A 23,943-nucleotide genomic window follows, 5' to 3' on the forward strand; every position below is an offset into this window, starting at 1 on the left:
TAGCAGTTCTCTGTTTTTTAAGACTCGGCTCCACCCCTCCAGCGCCCCTTCTCTTTCCGCTTAGAAGGCTTTTACATTTGTTTTGAAACACAGGACAGCCTCCCTTGCTCAACCCTCCTGGCTCCTTTCCAATCCTTCCTCCATCCCAACTTTCACACATCCAAACCCTGCTGCTTCTGGTCACCTAGGCAACGCAGCAGCTTGCAGGATGGTGCAGGTCACAGGATCCCAGGAGAGGGAGAGTTTCAAGGCTTAAGACTTATTCCTTCCATTTCAAAATGTCTCTGTCCTTTCTTCTCCACCCAGGCTCCCTCCATCCCGCCCTGCTCGTCTCTTGTTAGTTCCAAGTCCAACTGGCCTTCTCATCTACGGAGGCTTCCTCCATCCACTATTACTGCAGGCCCCAACCCCCAGGCCTGTAGGAACCTGGCTGCACAGCAGGAGGTAAGCAGCGGGCCAGCAAGCAAAGCTTCATCTGTACTTACAGCCACTCCCCATCGCTCGCATCATCACATAGGCTCTGCCTCCTGTCAGATCAATGGCGGCATTAGATTCTCTAAGGAGCAGGAACCCTACTGTAAACTGCACATTTGAGGTATCCAGGTTGCAACCGCCTTGTGAGAATCTAATGCCTGACGACCTGAGGTGGAGTTGAGGTGGTGATGCTAGCGCCAGGGAGTGGCTGCAAACACAGATTATCATTAGCAGAGAGGTCTGACTGCACAACAAATGTAATGCACTTGAATCATCTCGAAACCATCCCCGTCTCCCCCTCCAGGTCCATGGAAAAATTGTTTTCCATGAAACAACCGGTCCCTGGTGCCAAAAAGGTTGGGGACCGCTACACTATCCTCCATAACTGAAACCTCTCAGCCTGGTATCATCATCCCCAGGCTCCCTGGAGAAGCAGGCATTCATGCAGCATGGCAGACAAAGCCCTTCCCCTTGATTTTTCCCTTAGATACCATAAGCTTCAGCTACACCGAACTCACAATGCATTCCCCTCTCCCATCACTTGGTTTTCCTAACCTAAATTGCCCTTCCCACCACTTCTCTGCCTAGTGAGCTCTTTTCCATACTCGAAGAAACCCCTTAAACACAGCTCTCTTTCCTTGACACTTGCAGGTACAGTTAGTGGCTCATTCCTCTGGGCTTCCATGGCACTTTGTATCTAATGCTTAGCAGGCTGCATTCTAATTATCCGTGTGTCTGTCTCCTCAAGAGGACGCCATATTTCTTGCAGGCAGGGGTGTTTTCCAATCCATTTGAGTTCCTTCTACAGTGTCAGGCTCAGAGGTCCAGAAATACTTTTGAATGGGTGAGTGAATGAATGCCTTAATAACCAAATACTGCAGAGTGGAAAAGAAGAATAAAGTCTGAGAAAATGTTATACTTTTGACTGAAAGGAGATTACTGTTGACGATTAAAAGAAAGCAGTTCTAGTCAAACGGTGAGAACAGAGGCCTTTAGGGAGAAGGAGGGTGAAAGAAAATGGAAGCTACTCATTCATACCATGTAATGAAGATTTACAGTAGTGAGGACCAATATAGGCTCCCACCCCCCGCCCAAATCACAGAGGAATGTGCTTTGCAGAAAAGGGAAGAGAAGAAATCTGTGGAGTCGTTGAAGACGCCAAAAGGCATTTGTTAAATCCCAGTAATTCTAGCTCTGCAATGATCTCTGAAGCACCTCTCTCATCTGCAGGCCTCTCATCTGAGTGCTTCTCCCATCCTCCCCTGCACCGGTCCTCGGGTCCTCGGTACCTCTGACCACAAGTGCCCCAGGAGGCCCCAGAGAGTCTCTGGCTGCCGGTTGATATCAACCGTCTTCCATTTACCCAATTCACATTATACACAAGAAAACTCCAGGTTTTATCACATCTATTGTCTGCTAAAACCCTACAATAAGATTTCTTATCTACCAAAGGAAGTCTGTGTACCTATCCTTGCACTCTGGGCTTTATCATTTGGCTGATCAGCCGCAAGTTGTGCAAATCAATCACTTTCCCACCTCCATGCTGTTTCTTCTGTCCTTCCCTCTCTCTCTGAAATTCTTCCTGGGCTCATCTCATGTCCACCCCCTATTCATGAATTCAGCAAGAATGACACTTTTACCATTGCACGTTCCTCGATTCCTCTATCTGGAAGCATTCTCCTCTGCCTCAGAAGCCCAGAGCATTTTATCTACACCTTCTGGGCTAGTGCCTTATGTTCTAGCTGTCCCATGAGTCCAGCTGCCAGCCTACCAGCTGCTTGAAGGCAGTGTTTATATCTGATTCATCTTTACACCATCCCCACGGTTGTGCACATACACACAAGATAAACAGTAAAGCAGAACAAATGAAATTATTTTTAAAATAGATTTTTTTATGCCACCCAATTGTCATTATCGGTTCAGGATTGAGGCGAGCAATGGAAATGAATGAACAAAATTAAATATATCCACCTTTTCTTTCAAGAAATCTCCAGAGATACTGATCAAGAACATTATTATGATTATCAATCTAGTTCATGAAATTGTAGTTTAATAAGATAACTGACTTCAAAAATATAAGAACCAGAGATGGCAAAGTATAGGTAAGCTTCCGTCTAATAGAGTTAGCTATACTCTGGTTGTGCTGCTTTATTTTTAGCAGATTGTATTAAAAAGCATAATAGGAATGACACTAGCATTGCTGCAAGAAAAATGAAGAAATTTCACAGGATTACCATGGGACATAGAATGGAATAAAATACACGGTTTTTAACAGCCATAATAAATACAGAAAATAGCAAAGGGACAATTTAATGATTTTTAAAACTCATCAGAAGAACAAAATCTATGAATTCCACTAGTCAAATAGTATGTATGCTTAGTAAATCTCTCTCCTCATGCTTGTGTGATTCTAAAACTTATTGATTTTTTAGTTTCTATTACAGACTGGATATAATATTGGGTACCCTTTTCAATATTTTAGATTATGTATGGTGTTGCTTTAGTTTCTATATTCCATTAACTTTCTTGGAACATCTATTTTTAAAATACCTTTAGGGTTTGCCAATTACAAATAGAAAGAAAAACCTAAGCTTTATGTTTTCTTAGTTGTGTTTTGTACTTTCCCATATAACTTTTCTTTGAGCTCCACAGCTCTAGTTTTTAAACTGATGAAAGAAAATTCAACCATTTTCTTAAATATTTTAATAATACGACATGAATCTTAACAAATTCTAGGAAGCAAAATATGAACAATCTAAGCTATTCACCATGAGATGCTTTCACGGGACAGGAATTATAGGTACTATAAGGTTTCCATTCTGGAAAGAAATAGAGTTAAAATAAGGTTGCCAAGTTTCCCCAGAAAAACAATAACGGGGAACATTTACGATATATCATTTTTTCAATACCTGTGGCTGTAATCTTCAAGGCCCAACTCCAGACCAGGATGTGGTGGTGGTGGGGAAGGTGGTACTTCGCTCTCAGCCCACCCGTCAGCGGGAAGCAATAGGTCTGTGAAGACAGGAGGAATGGAGCTGTGGTCAGGTCGAGGCAGCACCATTCAGTGTCTGCTTTGGTTGCCGTCTCTCACACACGATTCTAACCAACACATAAACCAGCCTTGAAATAAATAAGTCCTCATGCGGAACTGAAGGTTTCTTATGAGAACTAATGCAGCTTGTACGAGGAAAGCTAAGGCTGCTAATATGTTTTTACACTGGTGACCTGCTGGCAACCCCTGGCAAATCAAGTCCATGCATCTCGACTACCTTCTCCCACAAACGGAAGGCTGACACGTACTCATTACCTGTGATTTGTGGAAGATTAATGAAGTCATCTCTTTTATGCCTTAACGTTTTTGTAAACAAGACTCTGTAATGAATACTCTGGATTATGTGGTGATTTAGGCATTTGTCTCAATGGAAAAAGAAACTTAAAAAATCACAAGATATAGTATATCTACTCATTATTTAGACATAGTAGAGGATAAAAAAAAACACTCTTTTTACATCTGTTCTACAGTGGAGACACCTGGGTTTAAGGCCTTGTGAGCAAAAGACTTGGGTCTGAATCCTCATTTTCCCACCTACCAAAAATGTATATTTTTGCAGTCTATTCTGTCCTAGAAAAATAGATATGTGCGCTGAATATCACTACAATTAATAAAAAGGTTTGTTAAGATCTTATTGTCTACCACACCTTGCGCTAAGCATTATACACATTATTTCATTTTATGTTCATAATTAATGACAATATTAACTAATATATGAAAAGCATTACAGATCATCTCAGGCAAGGGTGTGGTGTTTGGAGCAAGACTGCCAAGTTTCCAACCCTATTGCTGTGTGAACTTAGGCAAATTACTCAACTTCTCCAAGCCTCAGTTTTTAAATCTATAAAGTAGCAATAAAAAGACCTTCATTGGAGGAGTATGAGGATTAAATGAGATGGTACATAGTCAAGCAGTGATTTATACATGCAAAGTGTTAAGTAAATGGAAAGAATTATTAGTCCAAAAATCATAAGTTCTACTGTGTGTCTCTCACAGTGAGATGTTTGGTAAAGTGTGGGCCCTATTTGTCCCTGATTGAGAGAATAAGAGAAAAATCTCTTTCCTTGAGGATCTGCTGCTGGAAACAGAACCTGCTTTGACTTGTCCACATGCCAGGTGACCTGGTTAATTTTATATGTCAACCTGACTGGAATACAGGATACCTAGATATGTTTCTGGAAGTTTCTGTGAGGATGTTTTGGATGAGATTAACATTTAAGTCAGTAGACAGACTGAATATAGCAGATTACTCTTGCCAGATGTGGGTGGGCACATTCATCCAATGGGTTGAAAGCATGAATAGAACAAAAAGGCTGACCCTCTCCTGAGTAAGAGAGAATTCCTCTCGCCTGAGTGCCTTTGAAATGGGACATCAGCTTTTTTCTGCCTTTAGATTTGAACTGAAACATTGGCTCTTCCTGGGTCTCAAGCCTGCCAGCCTTCAGACTGGAATTGTACCATTAGCTTTACCGGTTCTCAGGTCTTTGGACTCAAACTACACCATCAGCTCTTCTAGGTTTCCAGCTTGCTGACTCATCCTGCAGATCTTGGGACTTGCTTGCCTCCATAATTCTGTGAGCCAATTCTTTATAATAAATCTATTCATAAACATTCCCCCCTACACACAAACATCTTATTGGTTGTTTCTCTAGTGAGGCCTAATGAATACGCCAGGCAAGGACCTACTCCAAGCTCTGCTCCTGGGACCAGTCTGATATGGAGGTACCCTTCCTCTCTTCCTGGGCACATAGCTAGATACCATTCTTCAGCCTCCTTTGTCCCCAGACTAGCTCTTGCCAAAGGAATGTGAGCTGGTATGAAAATGGCATTTCACTCTCAGGGGTTAAGAGAGAGGGTGCACCTTCTCCACTCTCCTCCCCCTTTCCCCAACTACCACCCCAAAGCCAGGTAAGGAGGTGGTAGAAGATGGCCCAGCCACCAATGGAAGGTACCTGGCTCCCTTAATCACTGAATGGGCCAGCAAGCTATGGCCCTAGCCCCAAACCAGCCAGCTACCTGGCTTTGTAAGTAAAGTTTTACTGAATACGGCCACATCTACTGGTTTATATGTTGTCTATGGCTGTTCTGTACTACCATGGAAGAATTGAGTTGTGAAAGAGATCCTATCACCAAGTCTGAAATATTTACTATCTGGCTTTCTGAGGACAAAATTTGCTAACCCCTGCTTCAGACTACTCTTGAGGGCAATGGTGGTATTGCTTTTATCTCTGCACGCCTGATAGTGTATTCTGCAGAATAGAGGTATCCAATAAATATTAGTCAAACTGAAAGGTATAATTCAATCTCTGATCACCATTCCAGAGGTAAGGCCTTCCATGCCATAGAGGGGAGATGCATGCTGGTTCCCAGGATGATACGCATTAGGAATAATTATACTATTTGTGTCTCCACAAAGAACTCCAGGGAACACAGATCAAGGGGGACAAGACACAGAACCAAAACATTTGAAGTGAGGTAGGGATAAAAGCCTACCTTCAGGGGGTGGAGTCTAACTCAGACTTGGGGGCAGTGGGTGACAGGGTACACTTGAGCTAAAGGCAAGGTGGCAGGGGAAGCAGGAGAAGATGACAGAAGGGGAGGAGGGCAGTGAAAGGAGAGGTAATAGCAAATCGGAGTTGAGCATCACCCGCCTGGGGTAAGATCTGCCGGCAAGACTCCTCAGAAAGTACAGTGTTGGGGCACTTCACTACCATCCAAATGCTTAATAGGGTTTCATAGTAAACCCCTGGGACACAACCTCCATCCTTATTACCATCTCAGAGCACCGCACTTATTTCACTACAGGCATTGCTAGCAATTCTTCAACACAAATGTGAATTTACTGGTGTTACAATTTCTACAAACATTAGTTCTAAAAATGTCTTTTCTGTGTAACAGCTTGACAGGAATAAAAATATAAAATAAAATAACCAAGAACTGTGGGTGGTTTGTACTATTATTACAAAAATAGATGGAACACAGAATATCAACATTGGATTTTTAAATATACAAAGGAAAGGACAAAGGGAAGAAAAGAAATATTAATGTTTTGGCTCTAACAGTTCCTCTCCTCACTAGACATTACATTTTGTCAAGTTAATCTTGTTTTTCTAAAGGAGGTCCTTAAAAAATATTGCTAGTGGTGAGTTAACACTCAGGTTTTATTAGTCTTAGGGGCCTGTTACCACCTTACATGCATCTGAAACTCAGGAACTCCCAATAGTTTTCAAAATGTAAAATGTTATTAATATTACAAAGAGGTGATGAATACGACATTCTTTTATAGCATAGTGTTTATAAATTCTGTTAAATTATTTTTTCTCTAAATCAATAGGCTTATATAAAAAGTAAGAAAACCTCATCTACTGGACTCTAACAATTAAAATTTAATGAGTCTTTGTTTTCATAGGCATAATTCTTATAATCTAGTACTATAGCACAGATCCACAAAGATATAATAATAGACTTTTTCCACTTTTAAAAAAAATAAGGTTTAGTGGACACTTCTTAAAGGAAATGGATTTTTTATTTCAACTTGGAAAATCGAGGTGGAGAAGGAATTAAAACCGGAACCTTTTAGGTAATTGGTAGTTTTTTTAATTGGTATAAAAATTGTTCTACCTGGATCTATGTCTCAGAAGAAAGAGAACAGACAAAATCTCCCAGTGGTTGCCTGTGGTCACTTACACCCAAAGGACTGTATTTGTTCAGGAGAGATACAAAGTCTGAACGTTCTACTGACCTTCCCAATTATTACTAAATTTTATTTTTAGTGTGTGCTTTGAGTGATTTTATTATTTAAAAATTTTTCTGGATGTATCCTTAACTAGTTCTATAGTGTCATTATTTTAGCCTTGGAAGAGATATTGCCCCATTTATCTGAGTACCTCAGTGTCCTCTAAAAATATGCTGTGTATCAAAAGAAGTCACTCATCGCTTAATGTTGGGGGTATATTCTGAGAAATGCATCCTTAGGCGATTTCTTTATTGTGTAAACATCATAGAATGTACTTACACAAACCTAGAGGGTATAACCTACTACACACCTAGCCTATGAGGTATATAGCCTATTGCTCCTACACTAAAAACCTACACAGCATGTTACTGAATACAGTAAGCAATTGTAACACAATGGTAAGTATTTCTGTATTTAAATATGTCTACATATAGAAAAGGCACAGTAAAAACATGACATAAAACATAGAAAATGGTACACCTATAAAGGGTACTTATCACGAAGGGAGCTTGCAGGACTGAGTGGGAGCCAGGACTCTGGGTGAGTCAGTGGAGTGAGTGGTGAGTGAGTCTGAACAGCTCTAGGACATTACTGTGTGCTATTGCAGACTTTATAAATACTGGACAGTTAAGTTATACTACATTTATGAAAATTTGTTTCTTTCTTCAATAATCAATTTAACTTAGCTTATTGTAACATTTTTACTTATACCCTTTTGACTTTTTAATAAAACAGCTTAAAATATTTTGTATTAACTGTACAAAAATATTTTCTTTCTTCATATCCTTATTCTATAAGCTTTTTTCTATTTTTAAAATTATTTATTTATTTATTTTTTAAAACTTTTTGGAAAAACTAAGACACAGATCCACCCTAGCTTAGGCATACACAGGGTCAGGATCATCAGTGTTACTGTCTTCTACCGCCACATCTTGTCCCCTGGGAAAGTCTTCAGGGGCAATAACATGTATGTATTCACTTCACATGTATGTATTCACTTCATCTCCTGTGATTATAATGCCTTCTTCAGGAATACCACCCTGAGGCTATTTTACAGTTAACTATTTTCTTCTTCTTCTTCTTTTTTTTTTTTTGGTAAGTAAATGGAGTACACTCTAAAATTATGATAAGAAAGTATAGTACAGCAATTACTAGGAAATAGGAATTTTTCAGTTCCATTATAACCTTATGGGACTACCATCATACATCTGTTCCATATGGTACATGACTGTATTTTATAGATATTGAAAATAAAACAAGATAGGAGGTAAAGTGCTCAATGTTCCCTTGGATGTCACTGGTGTGATTAGGAACAAAATACTAAACTTAGTCACGGGACCACATGTTGCTTGAGAATTAAGTTCCAATCAAATTACATAAAGGCTAGATATTTTGATATAGATGTCAACATATATGATCATAATAAGGACATAGTTGAAAAAAGTCTGTTCTATTCTTTAGAAAACTTGCTGTTCTTTCCCCAGACTCTCTTGCTATTGTGATTTAAAGTCTCAGAAGGAGATTTTACTCTGTCAAGAAAACTTTTAAGACAAAAAAAAAAACCATGCTATTTCTTTATCTAGATAAAAAGTCAAGTCAGCTTCTAATGGACATTCTTACTATTAGGTAAAAGGGCTTCAATAGATTCAAGAGCCCAATGTAAGTCAGTCAATGCAACTATGCTATAGTTTAGGAGATGAATTTATGTCAGAGAGACATGAATTGAATCCAGACTCTGCATGTATCAAGCATGCAGTCTTGGAAAAATTATTTACTCTTCTTTGACTTTCTAGTTCTTCATCTGTAAAATGAAGATAATAATATTACCCACTTTGAGTGTGCATGCAAATTGCTTAACACAGTATCTAACAGACAGTAAACACTTAATAAACGGTAACAGCTGTTGCTACTACTCTCACTAAAATGGAGGAATTCTGAGGAAAAAACAACATCCCATTCTGATGAGACAATTTAATTCTAGAGCAACCTCAGATGTATAAGTCTGTTCTGTAGGAGTAACCTCAAAGTGTGGAACTTGTTCCCATATAGTCAAATTTTGGTAACATCTTAAATGTCCAAAATATAAGGAATTGATTACATAGTATATAGCATAATATATAGTCTGTTCAATAGACTACTATGCAGTTACTGAATATTATGTTGTAGAAGAATATTCAGTGACAAAGTAAGATGCTCTTAACATGCTATTAATTAAAAGAGCAATTTCCTAAACATTACATACAGTATATTTCATTTTCATTTCATTTTATGTACACATATTTGCATGAAGAAAAGACTTGAATAATACATATAAAAATGTTATTGATTAGGATATTTGATAGAAGTATGAGTAACATTAAATTTTCTTTTTATTGCTTTCCTCTAAACTTTCTACAATATGTATTGTTTTTGCAATATAAAAAATGAAAGTTATTAAAGCAGAGACATACAGGCAGATAAAATAATTTTCTTGGCGACCTGAAGTATAATTTTTGAAAAACAAGAAAACTCAGGTTTTTTTACATCTAGAGTCTTCTAGAAATGTGATCCTTACCAGATAATAAGGGAAAGACAGTGTAGCAAGACAATAACAAGAATATTCCAAATGTCACATGACTGTTTGAGGCCATGATATTTACCTATTTACCACACTCATCTTAGAATCAAGCATTAATCTGTGAATTGTGCTATGACCATTTTATGGTTTAATACAAGTCCATACATTTCTTTAGTTTAGTAGTTATTTACACTTAGTAACTTCCAATATTAAAAGGCTTTAAAAAATAACAGTTTGCCATCTTTGATTCTCCTGTCACGGTTTGTTTTACACATAACCCTCCATGTTTGGGGCAGCAAGCATGGAAACTGTCACTTAAACTGGAGGCTTTGCCAGGAATCTGATTCACAAGTCTGAGTCAGTTCTCCCACCATCTCTCAGTGTTCACGACTCTGAGTAACTGCACTTAGTCTAATTAACTCCCCTTTGTTCCTTTTTTCTTTCTTTTTTTTAATAAAAAAGGCACTTTTGCATTTTCTCGCTCCATTTGCAGTGGGTGAAAATGGTTAGATTCTTACCTTTCTGTTTGTCTTGTGGACTGTAAGTGCCAAATGGATGCAGTGTACTATTATCATTTCGCCTGGAGGTGGTTACAGCGTTTTGACAGTTCTCAAAGCATGGCTTGGAAAATGCCCCACACTCTGCGGGCTCCTAAGGGATAAAAATAAAAATCACATTTGCTTCTTTAATATGTTCCAACTTGGTCAATTGAAGCAAAGCGAAAGAATGATCAATTTATGAATAGCCTTTCAAGAGTCTATTACACATAAGTTCTCAACTGTGGATAATCAAAATGGCCCTATCAGTTAAAACATCTTTGAGTATGAAATAAAAAATACTGACGATGTGGTGCTAAGGATTAGGAGTGCTGATAGCCAACACAAAAGAGGATTAACTTTATTATTTTCCCCCCACTTACAACTGGCTTCTTGCAGATTTTCTTCCATCTGGGAGTGCAGCTTGTGGCAGTGTCAACACAAGAACACAGTTCATGCCAAGGGTGTTTCTCTGCCAACCAGCTGGTTCCTCTCTCTCTCTGCGACTAAGTGCATATGCTCTAGGACAAGTCAGAACCCAAGCAGGTTTGCCACTGAAATGTCATGAGTGTGTCCGCCTGCAGACACTAGGTCTTTTGGCCAGGAGCTAAACCAAACTGCTGTGACAATGCCAGACAGTGGTTCTCCTGAGGTTTTTTTTTTTCTTTTTTCCCATACTTGCCCTTCCTATTTTGATTTTTGCAAACTGTAAACAAATTCAAAACTGCTGTATCCAGATTAAGATGCCCAAAAGCCATCTTCTACAGGTGCTGAAGGGGTAATAGGTGGGGGTTGATTATAGAGAACTCTATCTAGTTTTTCAAGAGATTGAGGCACAGAGAGCTGGGTTTTGCTCTGGCTGATATTATTTGTCTCCCTAACAGATTTTAATGAAGTAAATAATTTGGAAGCCATCTCATGACTGTTCCCTCGATCATTTGTGAAAGAAACACACTGCACACAGGAACACAGATCTGACCCCTAGAGCTCTTTCCTTCTGAGAAAAGCATTTGGTGAAAACAGTGCATTTGATTTATATTTTCCTCTTTAGTTATAAAAATTCAATGTCTAGCTACTTAAACAAAATATTTAAAACATTTAGTTTAGGCATTCTTAATAATTAAAATGATCTCAGTGGTAAAAGGTCCTTTAGCTTTTTGTCAAGGCTGGTAACACTTCTCCCACACCAACGTGTTACCCTTTGCTTCTGTGCTGCCAGTCAAAGCGACCCTAATATAGGAGGCAAGCTACTCCTAAATTAAAGCTGGAGCCCTAGCAGACAGGAGAGGTAGGACTGGCCATGCACAGTCCTGTGTTTTGATTTAAAAATAACAACAGGAACAGAAATTTTTTTTTCTGCTTTCCCAGCTCTTTGATAAATGACACAATCGATATCCCAACAACTGATCAGTAACCAGCCTAATTAAAGTATTCAGCCTGTAAAATAGAGCTGTCGTGGAACCCTCCATTAGTGTCCCAGCCAATAAAAAATATAATGGGTTTTTAAACATATTCTGCTTCTACCAAGATGAGCCGGCAGCAGGGAGGGAAATGTTTGGGGGAAGAGAAAAACAAAATCAGGTCATAACCCATTTTTTAATACCAAGTCTCTAGGCTCAAATAGAATTACAATTGAACCTCAAGCTCATCCTCTGAAAAATATGTTTCTGTTTAAAACGATTTTGATTCAATCAAGGGCTCATTATGTATTCTTCACGAGGTCCTCATCAAAACTGTTTACATATCTTGTACATCTGGGTAATGTGGGAAAAAACCTCCAACAACTATATATTTTGACTTTTCTTAAGTAGCTTCTTCAATTTTTTTTAATATCAATATAACGTTCAAGAAGCCATTTTGGTATTCTTGCCAAATCTGACTAATTGATTTGCCTGAACGTGTCAACAGTGCTGAGACCTTTTTCTAGGTTATGACACTTTTTATTGTACTGGAGGGTGATTGTTGTTCTACAGGAGAATACACCAAAAAAAAGAGTACACAATATATGCTTTGACATAGTAAAATACAGATTTGGGAGATGAAATAGCTGCATTTTTTTTTTCAATTTAATGAAGATAAGCTGTACATTAGTCTGCTGTCTTTATAAGAAATAATGCTCTTTAATCTTCACGGGTACCGCAGAGATTCTCAATAGCTGAGAGTCAAGTGCCAGCTCATTCCCCATGGAAAGCATGTAAATATTAGGGAAACTAAAAATGGATCTTGTTTAAATGTCCTCATAGAAATTGCTTTTTGCCCCAGTTCTCATTCCCGATTGATTCCCTGGTGATCTATGTTAACAAGACACTTCTGAGAATGGGCAACAAACTGCAAGTTTAGTATTTTCTTCTGATGGAATAATGTCAATCTGCCCCAGAGTGTGAGAATTAAAAGGAAAATACCCGCAGCGAAGAGGAATACAAATGGTAAAGTGTATCGATTCTAACACCTATCCATTAGCATCCACACATATTTTAGATAAAGACATAAGTCAGGGAAGATCAGAGGTGGGAGCTTAGCTAAAGCTTTTAGAACCATATTCATTTCTTTTTTTTTTTGGTTTAAATTTTTGTTTAAATTTTGCTATCTTGAGTGGAGATGGTCCATTATAGCAGTGTCTATACCAGACTTTTCTATTAGTGGAGGCATCTTTGTTAAAGAAACCTTAAGGGAGATGTAATATGCAGATGTGCAGAAGGGATGACTAGGGTGCTCATAGGCTATCTGTCCAACTGTCTCCAATAGGCGGTTTCATAGAGTCCTAGGGCTCTGGAGTAAGAACCAAATTAAACCAGATGGGGCCGATTCTCTTAGGGTAGGATGCAGTAGATAAGGGCATATGTACACAAGTAAAGCCCATTAAATATTCATGGCAGACTCTGTCACTTAAGCAGACGCAAATGTTGGAAATGAGTTTGTTCATTACATTTAGTCTCCAGTAATTGGCCAATTTACATTTATTTAACATCTACAAGGTTATGTATAGAAGAGTATAAAAGGTACAGTTACTCCTTTCCAATAGCTGATAATATAACAAAAGAAGATACAGCTTGTAACTTTACTACTCAAGTTTACTTTCTCAGATGAAGTAGGTCTCAGATACAACATTTTCATTCATTCAACTATATTTATTAATTGTCTACTCTATGCTTGGGAATGAGGATGCATTAAGAGATAAAACAGACAACAGTATCTGTCATCTATAAATACTGAGCACTCAAACTATGTATATAGTTACATAGTCAGGAAACAGCAAACCTAGTATTTTAACCAAAGCAATTCAAAACTCCAGAGCCCGAGGTTTTAACTATGATGAGCCCCATTACCATCTACTCTTGTTTAATTTGATAAAACTTTTGTTTTCTACATTCTTAAGTTGAACTTCTTGTTAAAACTAATTTTAATATTAGTGTTTTTAATAGTATTCTATTTTTACTTTGCATATTATTGTATCACACAAACATAATTTACCCTTAGAGAACAGAATATCCTGATGTCATAATGTGTGATTTGCTGATGTTTTGCTTAACTTTTAGCACTTTTAAGTTTTCTTATCTTTACCTAAAATAATTTTAGGAGCATTTAATAATTATTCTACATATAAAAAAGAAAATATTTTAGGAAATTTTATATTTATTATTTATATGTAAGTGAAATGTTTAGGGATATTAGCATTCAAGAATATTCCATGCTTACACTTCATGTGTAAGTGAAAATATTTGACATGTAAAACAAAATCCATAAAGAAATCATAAAAAAATTCAAAAAATAAGACTTCCACTTATTTAATAACATGATCAAGCAGCTTTTAAGTCTCAGGTCTATATTATTTATGTGCAGGTCATGGGGGAGAATACAGAGAGCTGATTGCATTATAATGCTCTTCACATTAAACATCATACACATCTGATTAGGAACTTTCTATGGCATGAATACTGCTAGCATATCAACCAAAAACTACATAAAGATGTTTATGAATAAGACCAGAGTTCTTAGAGTTTTTTGGGGAAAAAAACTAGAAAGTATGGACCTGTTACATATGATAAATGACTTGCTTTATATGCACATTTTTACACCTTCTCTTTATACCTAAAATATACAACCACCTGTTCCACACATAAATCCGTCAAAGCCCTTCTGGGGCATATTTTCCCAACTGGAGAATCAATATGACTCTGGCTACCATACTAGTAATGGAAATTTGCATATTCTGGTGGCCCTTGGGCAATTTGCTGAGGAAAATCAAGGTTTGAATCACCTCCATTGGTCTCTCTGGCCTCCTCAGAATCACCAACTGAATCATCCCTCGTATGTTTCCTTCCATGGACATGGATCGCCTAAGTGTTTCCATAGCTTCGTGGTTGGACTTTCCCAAAAGTGATTCCCCGTTAACTGCAATCAGCTGGTCATTCATTCGCAGACGACCATCCTACCAGAGAGGAAAGAAAAACAATATTAAACAGAGAAAAGCATGGTGATGACATGTGGCTGTTTCAGGGGAAAAAGTTCAAGTTTAAAAACGAAAAAAGAAAAAAATTCAGCTATTAGAAACGATTTACTTTTCATGGCAGAAAAAGGTTCTGGAGTTTATCAAACAGTTACAAATACTAATAATGAATCGTGTGAAAGTATTTTTTAGAAACCTTGGAGTCCTGAGCAGCAATAATTTAGACATTTGTATAATGTCTCTTACCTAAATCCTTGGCAAGCATGCTAATCTAGCCTGATTCTGCCGTTTGCTCTGGCAGGGACCATGTTGCTGACTCAAGGGAAGGGGATTTGGAAATGAAAGGAGGTAGTCACATCTCTCGAAATGAGGGTTTGCATTTTCAGGCACAGAGAGACATCATGCTTAGATGCTGTGTACTTGACAGTAGCAATGTGTCTCCCAGATATCATTGCTAGCTCTACTGAACAGTGCTAAGAAAAATCCTCACGTAATTTTCTCTAACATAACTACAAAGTTGCTAGTCTGAAAGAGAACACAGAGGTGTGTAGAAAAGGACCAATTTGACTTGATATCTTTTGGCAGAAACGCTTGACAAAGGGATTGTCAAGCTTTTAGGGGGAAGCTCTGACTGACGAATTCTTTCACCCAGCATCTCCAGGAAGAAACATCACTTACTACAAAGTACAAAGAACCTCGGCATAAGAATAGGCAGCCTCTAGGTCTAAATCTGGTCTAAGTCACTTCGAGGCACTAATCATCTTCAGCAAGAAGTCCGTCATAGGCTGGGGTCTCCAGCAGTAGCTAAAAAACCGGGATGCCAGCTCTGCCCTTGCAAGGACTTAAGGGGACCACTATGCATTTCCCCAATGTGTAGCATGGGAGGAAAGATGCTTAAAACGTTGACAATCAGACTGGGGACATGCCCTATACATATGTTACACTCAGGTAGGAAGTTCTTGCTATGAGGCACAGATGAGTTAGGAATGTTATCACACTGCTCTTGCTGCTGATAAATTTAACAGAAAGAACAGTAAAAACTGTATTAATATAACAGTCTACCCTTCCAGAGAATTCTTCCATAAATTATCTCTAGGGAGTCTCACAGAACCCAAGAATTTAAGTAGATTCATGTTTTCATAAACATTTTACTTAGAAAAGGAAACCAAGGCAGGGAAGTGATATAACTTGCTTTAGGTCACAAAACCAAGTCAAAGGTAAAACTGACTTAAGTTTGGCATCCATGAATCTTGGCTCTTTTGTTTTTCTACTACAATTCCCCCTGTTACTTGTCTCTAGACTACAGTTGTGCAACACCAAAAGAGAGAAAAGAAAATATTAAAGAATTCTTGTGGTGAGAAGAATCTGGGATTCACGGTCAAATCAACAGAATGAAATGTAAAAGAAAAACCCTTCCTAAGAAATGAGATAACCAGACATACACAATGAACAACAGAAACCAACCATACAGCTTTGGGAGAGAAAGCCTGTGGACAGGTTGATAGAGTTGGACTCATGCAACAGCAGATGGTCAGAGGAAGTCCCTCTGCTGACAGCAGAGAAAACAGAGACGGCGGTGAGAGCTGCAGCTCCAGAGGAGAGCTAACGCCTCATGGAGGCATGGCACATGCCACCTGCTGGAGAGGGTGTTGGCCACGCGGGACTGCAGAGGCCACCCAAAGGAGGACACGCCTACTCCAAGAAATGGAGATCACAAGGCGATGAGATCAATAGATAAGGGCGTAAAATCGGAGGTGTAAACTGTTTAAGTGGACTGCCTCAGCACAGCTTAATGTCCCCTGCCTTCTCCTTGTTTTCCCACTTCACTTAACCTTTACCCTAATTTGGAGCAAGTCTAGAAATGAGATTTACAGGAAAGGCCCAACAAGAAAGAAATCTCTTTATTTCTGTTATCCAATTTTGAATGAGGCACATAAAAGAATAAGATTAAGACTACATAAAATGGGATAAAACAAAAACAACCTAATGGTTTAGTTATGTGAAATGAGATATGACTGGAGAAATTATGCTGTTCTATTCAGTCATATAGTGAAAGGAGGAGTACTGGGCTGAATCTTGTCACTAAACATCTTTTTAGTGGTTTTTAAAGAGAAGGAAGAACCAGAAGAGTTTGATCAGGGTCCTAATCCTGTTAACAGGAAATGAGGTCTAGTGTTCAGATTGTGGTGTTTAGTCCTGGCAGGACACCTCGTCCACCATGACAAGCAGCAGCAGCTTTACGGGTACCTCTAGAGAGGAAAGGAATGAAAGCCTAGAGACATCCCACCTGGTAACCTCTTGGGAACCTTCTCCGTGAGTTTGAGGCAAGGTCAGAGTGAAGCGGTAGATTGAGAGATAAGCAGATATGACAATGTTTTTTGTAAAGTCTCTTATCAACAGCTATTAAGCACAAACTTTTATTTTCAGCTACATTCTAAGTCTCAAGCATGGAGAATTACATTGAAGTAGGACATGTTTACTGTAACCAAGTCCCAAACTAAAAGACAGGTCAGGTCACGCCAGAGCAGCTGGAATTTTTTTTTCAAAGACATTCCCATTCATCACAAGCGTCACCAGAGAGTTGTGGGCACGATAAAAATCCACGCACGCTCATTTCCAGGCTTGGCTGGTTTGCTGCTATTAGTGTGTACTCTTTCTTTGTAAGATAAATGATGGGTAATTTCATTAATGGTGATGCCAGTAAGCACCATGTTGTTCGAACATTTAGAATATAATCACAGAATTTAGAGCTGAAAAGGTCCTTAGAGGTCATCTCATCCAACCTCTTCTGCTTAGAGATGAATAATGTGATGCCCAAAGAGGATGAAAACCATTTACTGAACACCTAAGTAAGAGAAGGCACTTCCACATATATTAGGACTTGCTCAGCTAGTTAAGGTCAGAGTTGGAACAGAATAGCCCAAGTCCTGAATTCTACTAAAGCATTCACTAAACCATTCTGTCTTATGACTAGTCCCTAAAGCAGTAATCTTCAAGAAAAGACTTTCAAAACCAGAGAGTACAGTATGTGACCAGACATCTCCTGGAAGAGAACACTATATGACATCAGAGACACACAACAGATGTGGAGACAGGACACTGTGCAGGGGATGGCAAAGCAAGGGAGCAACCTGGAGGAGAAAAAAAAAGCCGACTATCTACCTAACTATATGTCCATGCAAGACTAGTCTATGTCTAGTCTTGACCTAAAAGGAAGTCGACTCAGTGAAGAGCCCATCATTCAAACTCATCAAATATCTCTCAAAATTGTGGATGTCCACTTTACTCTGGAATAATTTTGATCAAGAAAATTAGCTTTTTATGGTTTTATTTTTTTCTATGAATATTATGTTTAAGTAAGCACATAGGCATGAGAATATTAACCCTCAACTAAATTCACATAAGTGAATTCAACTATCCAAAGATGTTACTTAGTAATTCTAGGATATTTACTTCATCTGGCTCATGCTTACATTTGTCACAGAAAAAAAAGAAATTCTTTTCTTTCCTACCTTCCTTACATTAGAACCCTAAGCAAAAAAACCTTAACTATGCTTCCCACCTCTGGCACCCCTCATAACCAACTCTGTCCATCCTCAAGGTAGAAAGGAGTCAAGGAGATTCCCAAATAGAAGGAAAAATAGAATAAGGAGAACAGACTAGAGATAAAAAAATAACTTCCTCAGGGCACTTCAGGACAAACAGAAATTGGCATGAGGTTAAGTCTTGTCTATGTCCTGAGACGGTTTCAAAGCTTATCAGCCCAAACCAGTTTTATCATAGTAGGAAACACAATGGACTAGGATTCAAGATATTTAGAGTATTACATTACATCTCCCTTGTACTGAACATGTAATATAGGCCAGTCCTTGTGCAAATCTTTTGCACACATTTGCTCATTCATTTCTTACAACCACCATGTAAGAAACTCTACTATTAACACTACTCTCTGCTATTTAAGAGATGTAGAGATGGAGGCTCAGAGAAATTAAGTAATTTGTCAAAGCGTTCTGGCATGGCCAGAGCTCTTTGTCTCTAAAGTTAAGGCTATGTATCCATTATACTATATTGCTTCTAAAATCAGGGTTCTAGAGATTACTAATGGCACTAATGACAATAATTTTTTTGTTTGTTTCAGAATAATACGGGGGTACAAATGTTTTGGTTACATGGATTGCTTCTGTATTGCTTGAGTCAAAGTTATAAGTGTGCCCATCACCCAGATAGTATACATTGTACCCATTAGGTATGATTTCACCCATTCCCTCCTCCCCACTCCCTTCTACATGATTCTCATTGAGTTTTTACCTTCCATCTGTGCATGAGTGTTGATTCGTTAGTTTCAAATTAATAGTACATGTGGTGTTTGTTTTTCCATTCTTGTGATACTTCACTTAGGAGAATGGTCTCTAGTCCTGTCCAGGTTGTTGCAAAAGGTACTAATTCATTCCTTTTTATGGCTGAGTAGTACTCCATTGTATACATATACCACATTTTATCAATCCACTCATGATGGCACTTGGGTTGATTCCACATCTTTGTGATTGTGATCTGTGTTGCAATGAACATTCTAGTGCAAGTGTTTTTTTTGATAAAACGAAAAACATAATAATTTGTTTCTGTAGTAGGATTGCTGGATCAAATGGTAAGTCTACTTTTAGTTCTTTGAGGGATCGCCATACTATTTTTCACAGAGGTTGCACTAGTTTGCGATCCCACCAACAGTGTGTAAGTGTTTCTTTCTCTCTGTATACACGCCAGCATCTATCATTTTAGGACTTTGCCATTCTTACTGGGGTGATATCTCATTATGATTTTGATTTGTATTTCTCTGATGATTAGTGATGGTGAGCATTTTTTAATATGTTTATTGGCCATTAGTTTATCTTCTTTTGAAAAGCTTCTGTTCATGTCTTTCGCCCACTTTTTTATGGAGTTGTTTAATTTTTTTCTTGCTGATTTACTTGAGTTCTTTGTAGATTTTGGTTATCATCCCTGTTTTGGATGTATAGTAGGTAAATATTTTCTCCTATTCTCCAGGTTGTCTATTTGCTCTGTTGATGGTTTCCTTGGCTATTAAGAAGCCTTTTAATTCAATCAAGTCCCATTTATTTATTTTTGTTGTTACTGTGGTTGCCCATGGGGTCTTCCTCATAAATTCTTTTCCTAGGCCAATATCTACAAGAGTTTTTTCAATTATTTTCTTCTAGAATTCTTATAGTTTAATGTCTTAGATTTAAGTATGTTATCCATCTTGAATTAATTTTTGTGAGAGATGAGAGATGGATCCTGTTTCAATCTTCTATATGTGGCTATACAATTTTCCCAGCACCATTTAATAGGGATTTCTTTTCTCCAGTGTATATGGCTGTCTACTTTGTCCAAGATCAGATAGCAATATGTGGATGGCTTTATATCTGGGTTCTCTGTTCTGTTCCACTGGTCTATGTTTCTATTTATGTGCCAGTACCATGCTATTTTGGTTACTATATAGCCTTTTAGTATAGCTTAAAGTCTGGTAAAATGATGCCTTCAGATTTCTTCCTTTTGCTTAAGGCTGATTTGGCTATTGGGGCTCTTTTCTGGATCCAAATGAAGCATAGAATTATTTTTTTCTAGATCTGCAAAAAATGATGTTGGTATTTTGATGAGGATTGCACTGAATCTGTAAATCACTTTGGGTAGTATGAACATTTTAACAATGATGATTTTGCCAATACATGAGCATGATATGCTTTTCCTTTTGTTCACATCATCTGCAGTTTCCATCCTCAGTGATTCATAGTTCTCTTTGTAGAGATCTTTCACCTCCTTGCTTAAATATATTCATAAGTATTTTATTTTCTTTGTAGCTATTGTGAAAGGTATTGAGTCTCTGATTTGATTCTCAGCTTGACTGTTGTTGGTGAATAGGAATGCTACTGATCTTTGTACATTGATTGTGTAGGCTGAGACTTTGCTGAATTTTTCTATGAATTCCAGGAGTCTCTTGGCAGAATCTTTGGGGTTTTCTAGACATAAGATCATATCATAAGCAAAGAGCAATAGTTTGACATCCTCTTTCCTTATTTGGATATCCTTAATTTCCTTGTCTTGCCTGGTTGCTGTGGCTAGGACTTATAGTACTATGTTGAATAGAAGTGGTGACAATGGGTATCCTTGTCTTGTTCCAGTTCTGAGTGGGAATTCTTTCAACTTTTCCCCATTCAGTATGATGTTGGCTGTGGGTCTGTCATATATGAATTTTATAATTTTGAAGTATGTTTCATCTATGCCTATTTTGTTAAGAGTTTTATCATAAAAGGATGTTGAATTTTATCAAATGCTTTTTCTGCATCTATTGAGATGATCGTATGGTCTTTGTTTTAGCTTCTGTTTATGTGGTGAATCACATTTATGGATTACATATCCTAAACCATTCTTGCATCCCTGGGCTGAAGTCCTCTTGGTCACAGTGGATTATTATTATTATTTTTTTTGATGTGCTGCTGAATTTCATTTGCTAGAATTTTACTGAGAATTTTTGCATGTATATTCATAAGAGATAATGGTCTATAGTTTTCTTTTTTGTTGTATCGTTTCCTGGCTTAGGTATCAAGGTGATACTGGCTTCATAGAATCAGTTGGGGAGGATTCCTTCCTTGTCAATGTTATGAAATAATTTCTGCAGTATGGGTATCAATTCTTCTTTGTAGGTCTTGATAGAATTGAGGTGTGAAACCATGTGGTCTGGGACATTTTTTTGTTGGAAGATTTTTTTATTGCTGCTTCAATTCCATTGCTCGTAACTGGCCTATTCAGGGGTTCCATTTCTTCCTGATTGAGCCTCAGGAGGTTGTGTGTTTCCAGGAATTTATCCATTTCCTCAACATTTTCAAGTTTATGTGCATAGAGATTTTTTAGTATTCACAGATGATATTTTATATTTCTGTGGTATCAGTTGTAATATCTCCTTTTTCATTTCTGATTGAGCTTAGAGCTTAAAATTAGAAATCAACTCCAACAGAAATGCTCCATTCTATACAAAGTCATGGAAATTAAAAAACCTACTACTGAATAATTATTGGGTCAAGAAGGAAATAACAGTGGAAATCAAAAGATTCCTCTAACTAAATGACAAAAGGGACACAAGTTATCAAAATCTGTGGGATTCAGCAAAAGCAGTCCTAAGGGAAAAATTCATAGCCTTAAATGCCTACATCAAAAAGATCACAAATCAACAATCTGATGAATCATCTCAAGGAACTACAAAAGGAAAAACAAACTAAACCCAAACCCAGCAGAAGAAAAGAAAGAACTAAGGTCAGAGCAGAACTAAATGAAAAATTTTTAAAAAATACAGAAGATTAATGAAACAAAATGTTGGTTCTTTGAAAAGATAAACAAAATTGATAGTCCTCTCACTAGATTAACCAGAAATAGAAAATAAAGGACAAAATTAAGCTCATACAATACTTATTTAATGAGTTTCTACTATGTGCAGTCATTGTGCCAAGCCCTTTAGATGCACTAGATAATTTACTTCTTACAGCAACCTGATACATTTGAGACTATTGCCTCTATTTTATAAAAGAAGAAATTGAGGCTCAGAGAGATTGCATGGATTGTTGCAAGTCATGTTTCTAAAAGCCAATTTGAACTAGGCCTGGATCAATCTGGATTACACATTTTCAACTACTTTGCTAGTAATGCTTAGCCTTTATGGGCTCTTAGACCCCTTTGGGAATCTAATAAAAGCTACAGATTCTCATTTCTTAAAAACAAATATTTGCACCAGGGTTGTTGTACATTTGAGATAATTCTTTTTTTTTTTTTTTTTTTGAGACAGAGTCTCACTTGTTGCCCAGGCTAGAGTGAGTGCCGTGGTGTCAGCCTAGCTCACAGCAACCTCAAACTCCTGGGCTTAAGCAATCCTACTGCCTCAGCCTCCTGAGTAGCTGTGACTACAGGCATGCGCCACCATGTCGAGCTAATTTTTTTTTCTCTATATATATTTTAGTTGGCCAGATAATTTCTTTCTATTTTTAGTAGAGACAGGGTCTCGCTCTTGCTCAGGCTGGTCTCAAACTCCTGACCTCGAGCGATCCACCCGCCTCAGCCTCCCAGAGTGCTAGGATTACAGGTGTGAGCCACCGCGCCAGGCCTGAGATAATTCTTTATAGCGAGTGGTTGTCACTTTCTCATGTAGGATATTCCATATGTTCTCTAAAGCATATGTATGACTTCCAGGGTATCCAGTGACCTTGTAGTTCAGCCCCTGTGGTACTCAGTGGTGCTTGGGTACTACCTCCGCCACGATTACTGGTGACACTGCATGGCTTAATCCATTTATCTTGGCCAAATTTTTGTGAGGCCCCCCTTTATCTCTAAAGTTATAATGAATACAGAGGGGAGAGTAAGAAAGCCAAGGCAAAGAAGTAGCCTCTGCGGGATATGAGAGAAGTATGAGACAGCAGGCTGGTTTTCCCAAGGCCAGTCCACATTAGTACAGGGTATTGAGAGGATTAATCGTGACAAGATGTTGATTCCTGCCTCGAAATGCTTCTAACAGGGTCCTTGGTTAGGCCTCCTGGGATATTATCAACATTCAGAGCCCTAAACCTCAAAGCTTGACTTCAGATTGAAGAACAGACTTTCCCTGGAGCAGGATGGGACCCTAGGCAAGACACCACCTGATTGAAGTAGAAGACTGTCCTCAAGAAATCCTTCTCAAGGCCCCAAAATCACTCCATGACAACATCTGCCTATCGTATTTTTTGGAAAAAAAAAAAAAATTAAAAAACAAATAAACAAACAAAAAACTTCACCTTATGAAAGAACCCTGTAGTCCAGATTGAAGTCATTTAACTTCATTTAAAAACTTAAATCCACACCTAACGGTGCACACTGTGGGGGGTGTGGGGGATGGGCATGCTTGTTGAGTGGTACAAAGGCAATTTATGTAACCAAAGTGTGTGTACCCCTGTAATACTCTGAAATTAAAAAAAAAAGTAACGAAAGGACAAGAATGAATCAAGATTTTTACAGTAGTTTTTAAAACAAAGAAGTTATTAATAGCATATGTTTTACATCATCTACTCTAACACATTTTCAGCTTACATGAGGAGGGCCATTCTTCCCAAATAAGAGTCCTATTTTCCA

General features: G+C 38.1%; 1 protein-coding gene across 1 annotated transcript in view; it reads right to left on the minus strand.

The window, feature by feature from the left end:
• PARD3B (par-3 family cell polarity regulator beta) overlaps window positions 1-23,943 on the minus strand; it is a 942,908-nt gene that overhangs the window by 374,738 nt on the left and 544,227 nt on the right. The window contains exons 12-14 of the mRNA XM_045558633.1: window positions 14,614-14,784; window positions 10,338-10,470; window positions 3,384-3,486 (exon numbers count right to left, since the gene is read on the minus strand). Of these exons, the coding sequence (XP_045414589.1) occupies window positions 3,384-3,486; window positions 10,338-10,470; window positions 14,614-14,784 (407 nt within the window). The remainder of the gene's footprint in view (window positions 1-3,383; window positions 3,487-10,337; window positions 10,471-14,613; window positions 14,785-23,943) is intronic.

The sequence above is a fragment of the Lemur catta genome, chromosome 8 (genome assembly GCF_020740605.2).
Source record: "Lemur catta isolate mLemCat1 chromosome 8, mLemCat1.pri, whole genome shotgun sequence".
Lineage (NCBI taxonomy): Eukaryota > Metazoa > Chordata > Mammalia > Primates > Lemuridae > Lemur > Lemur catta.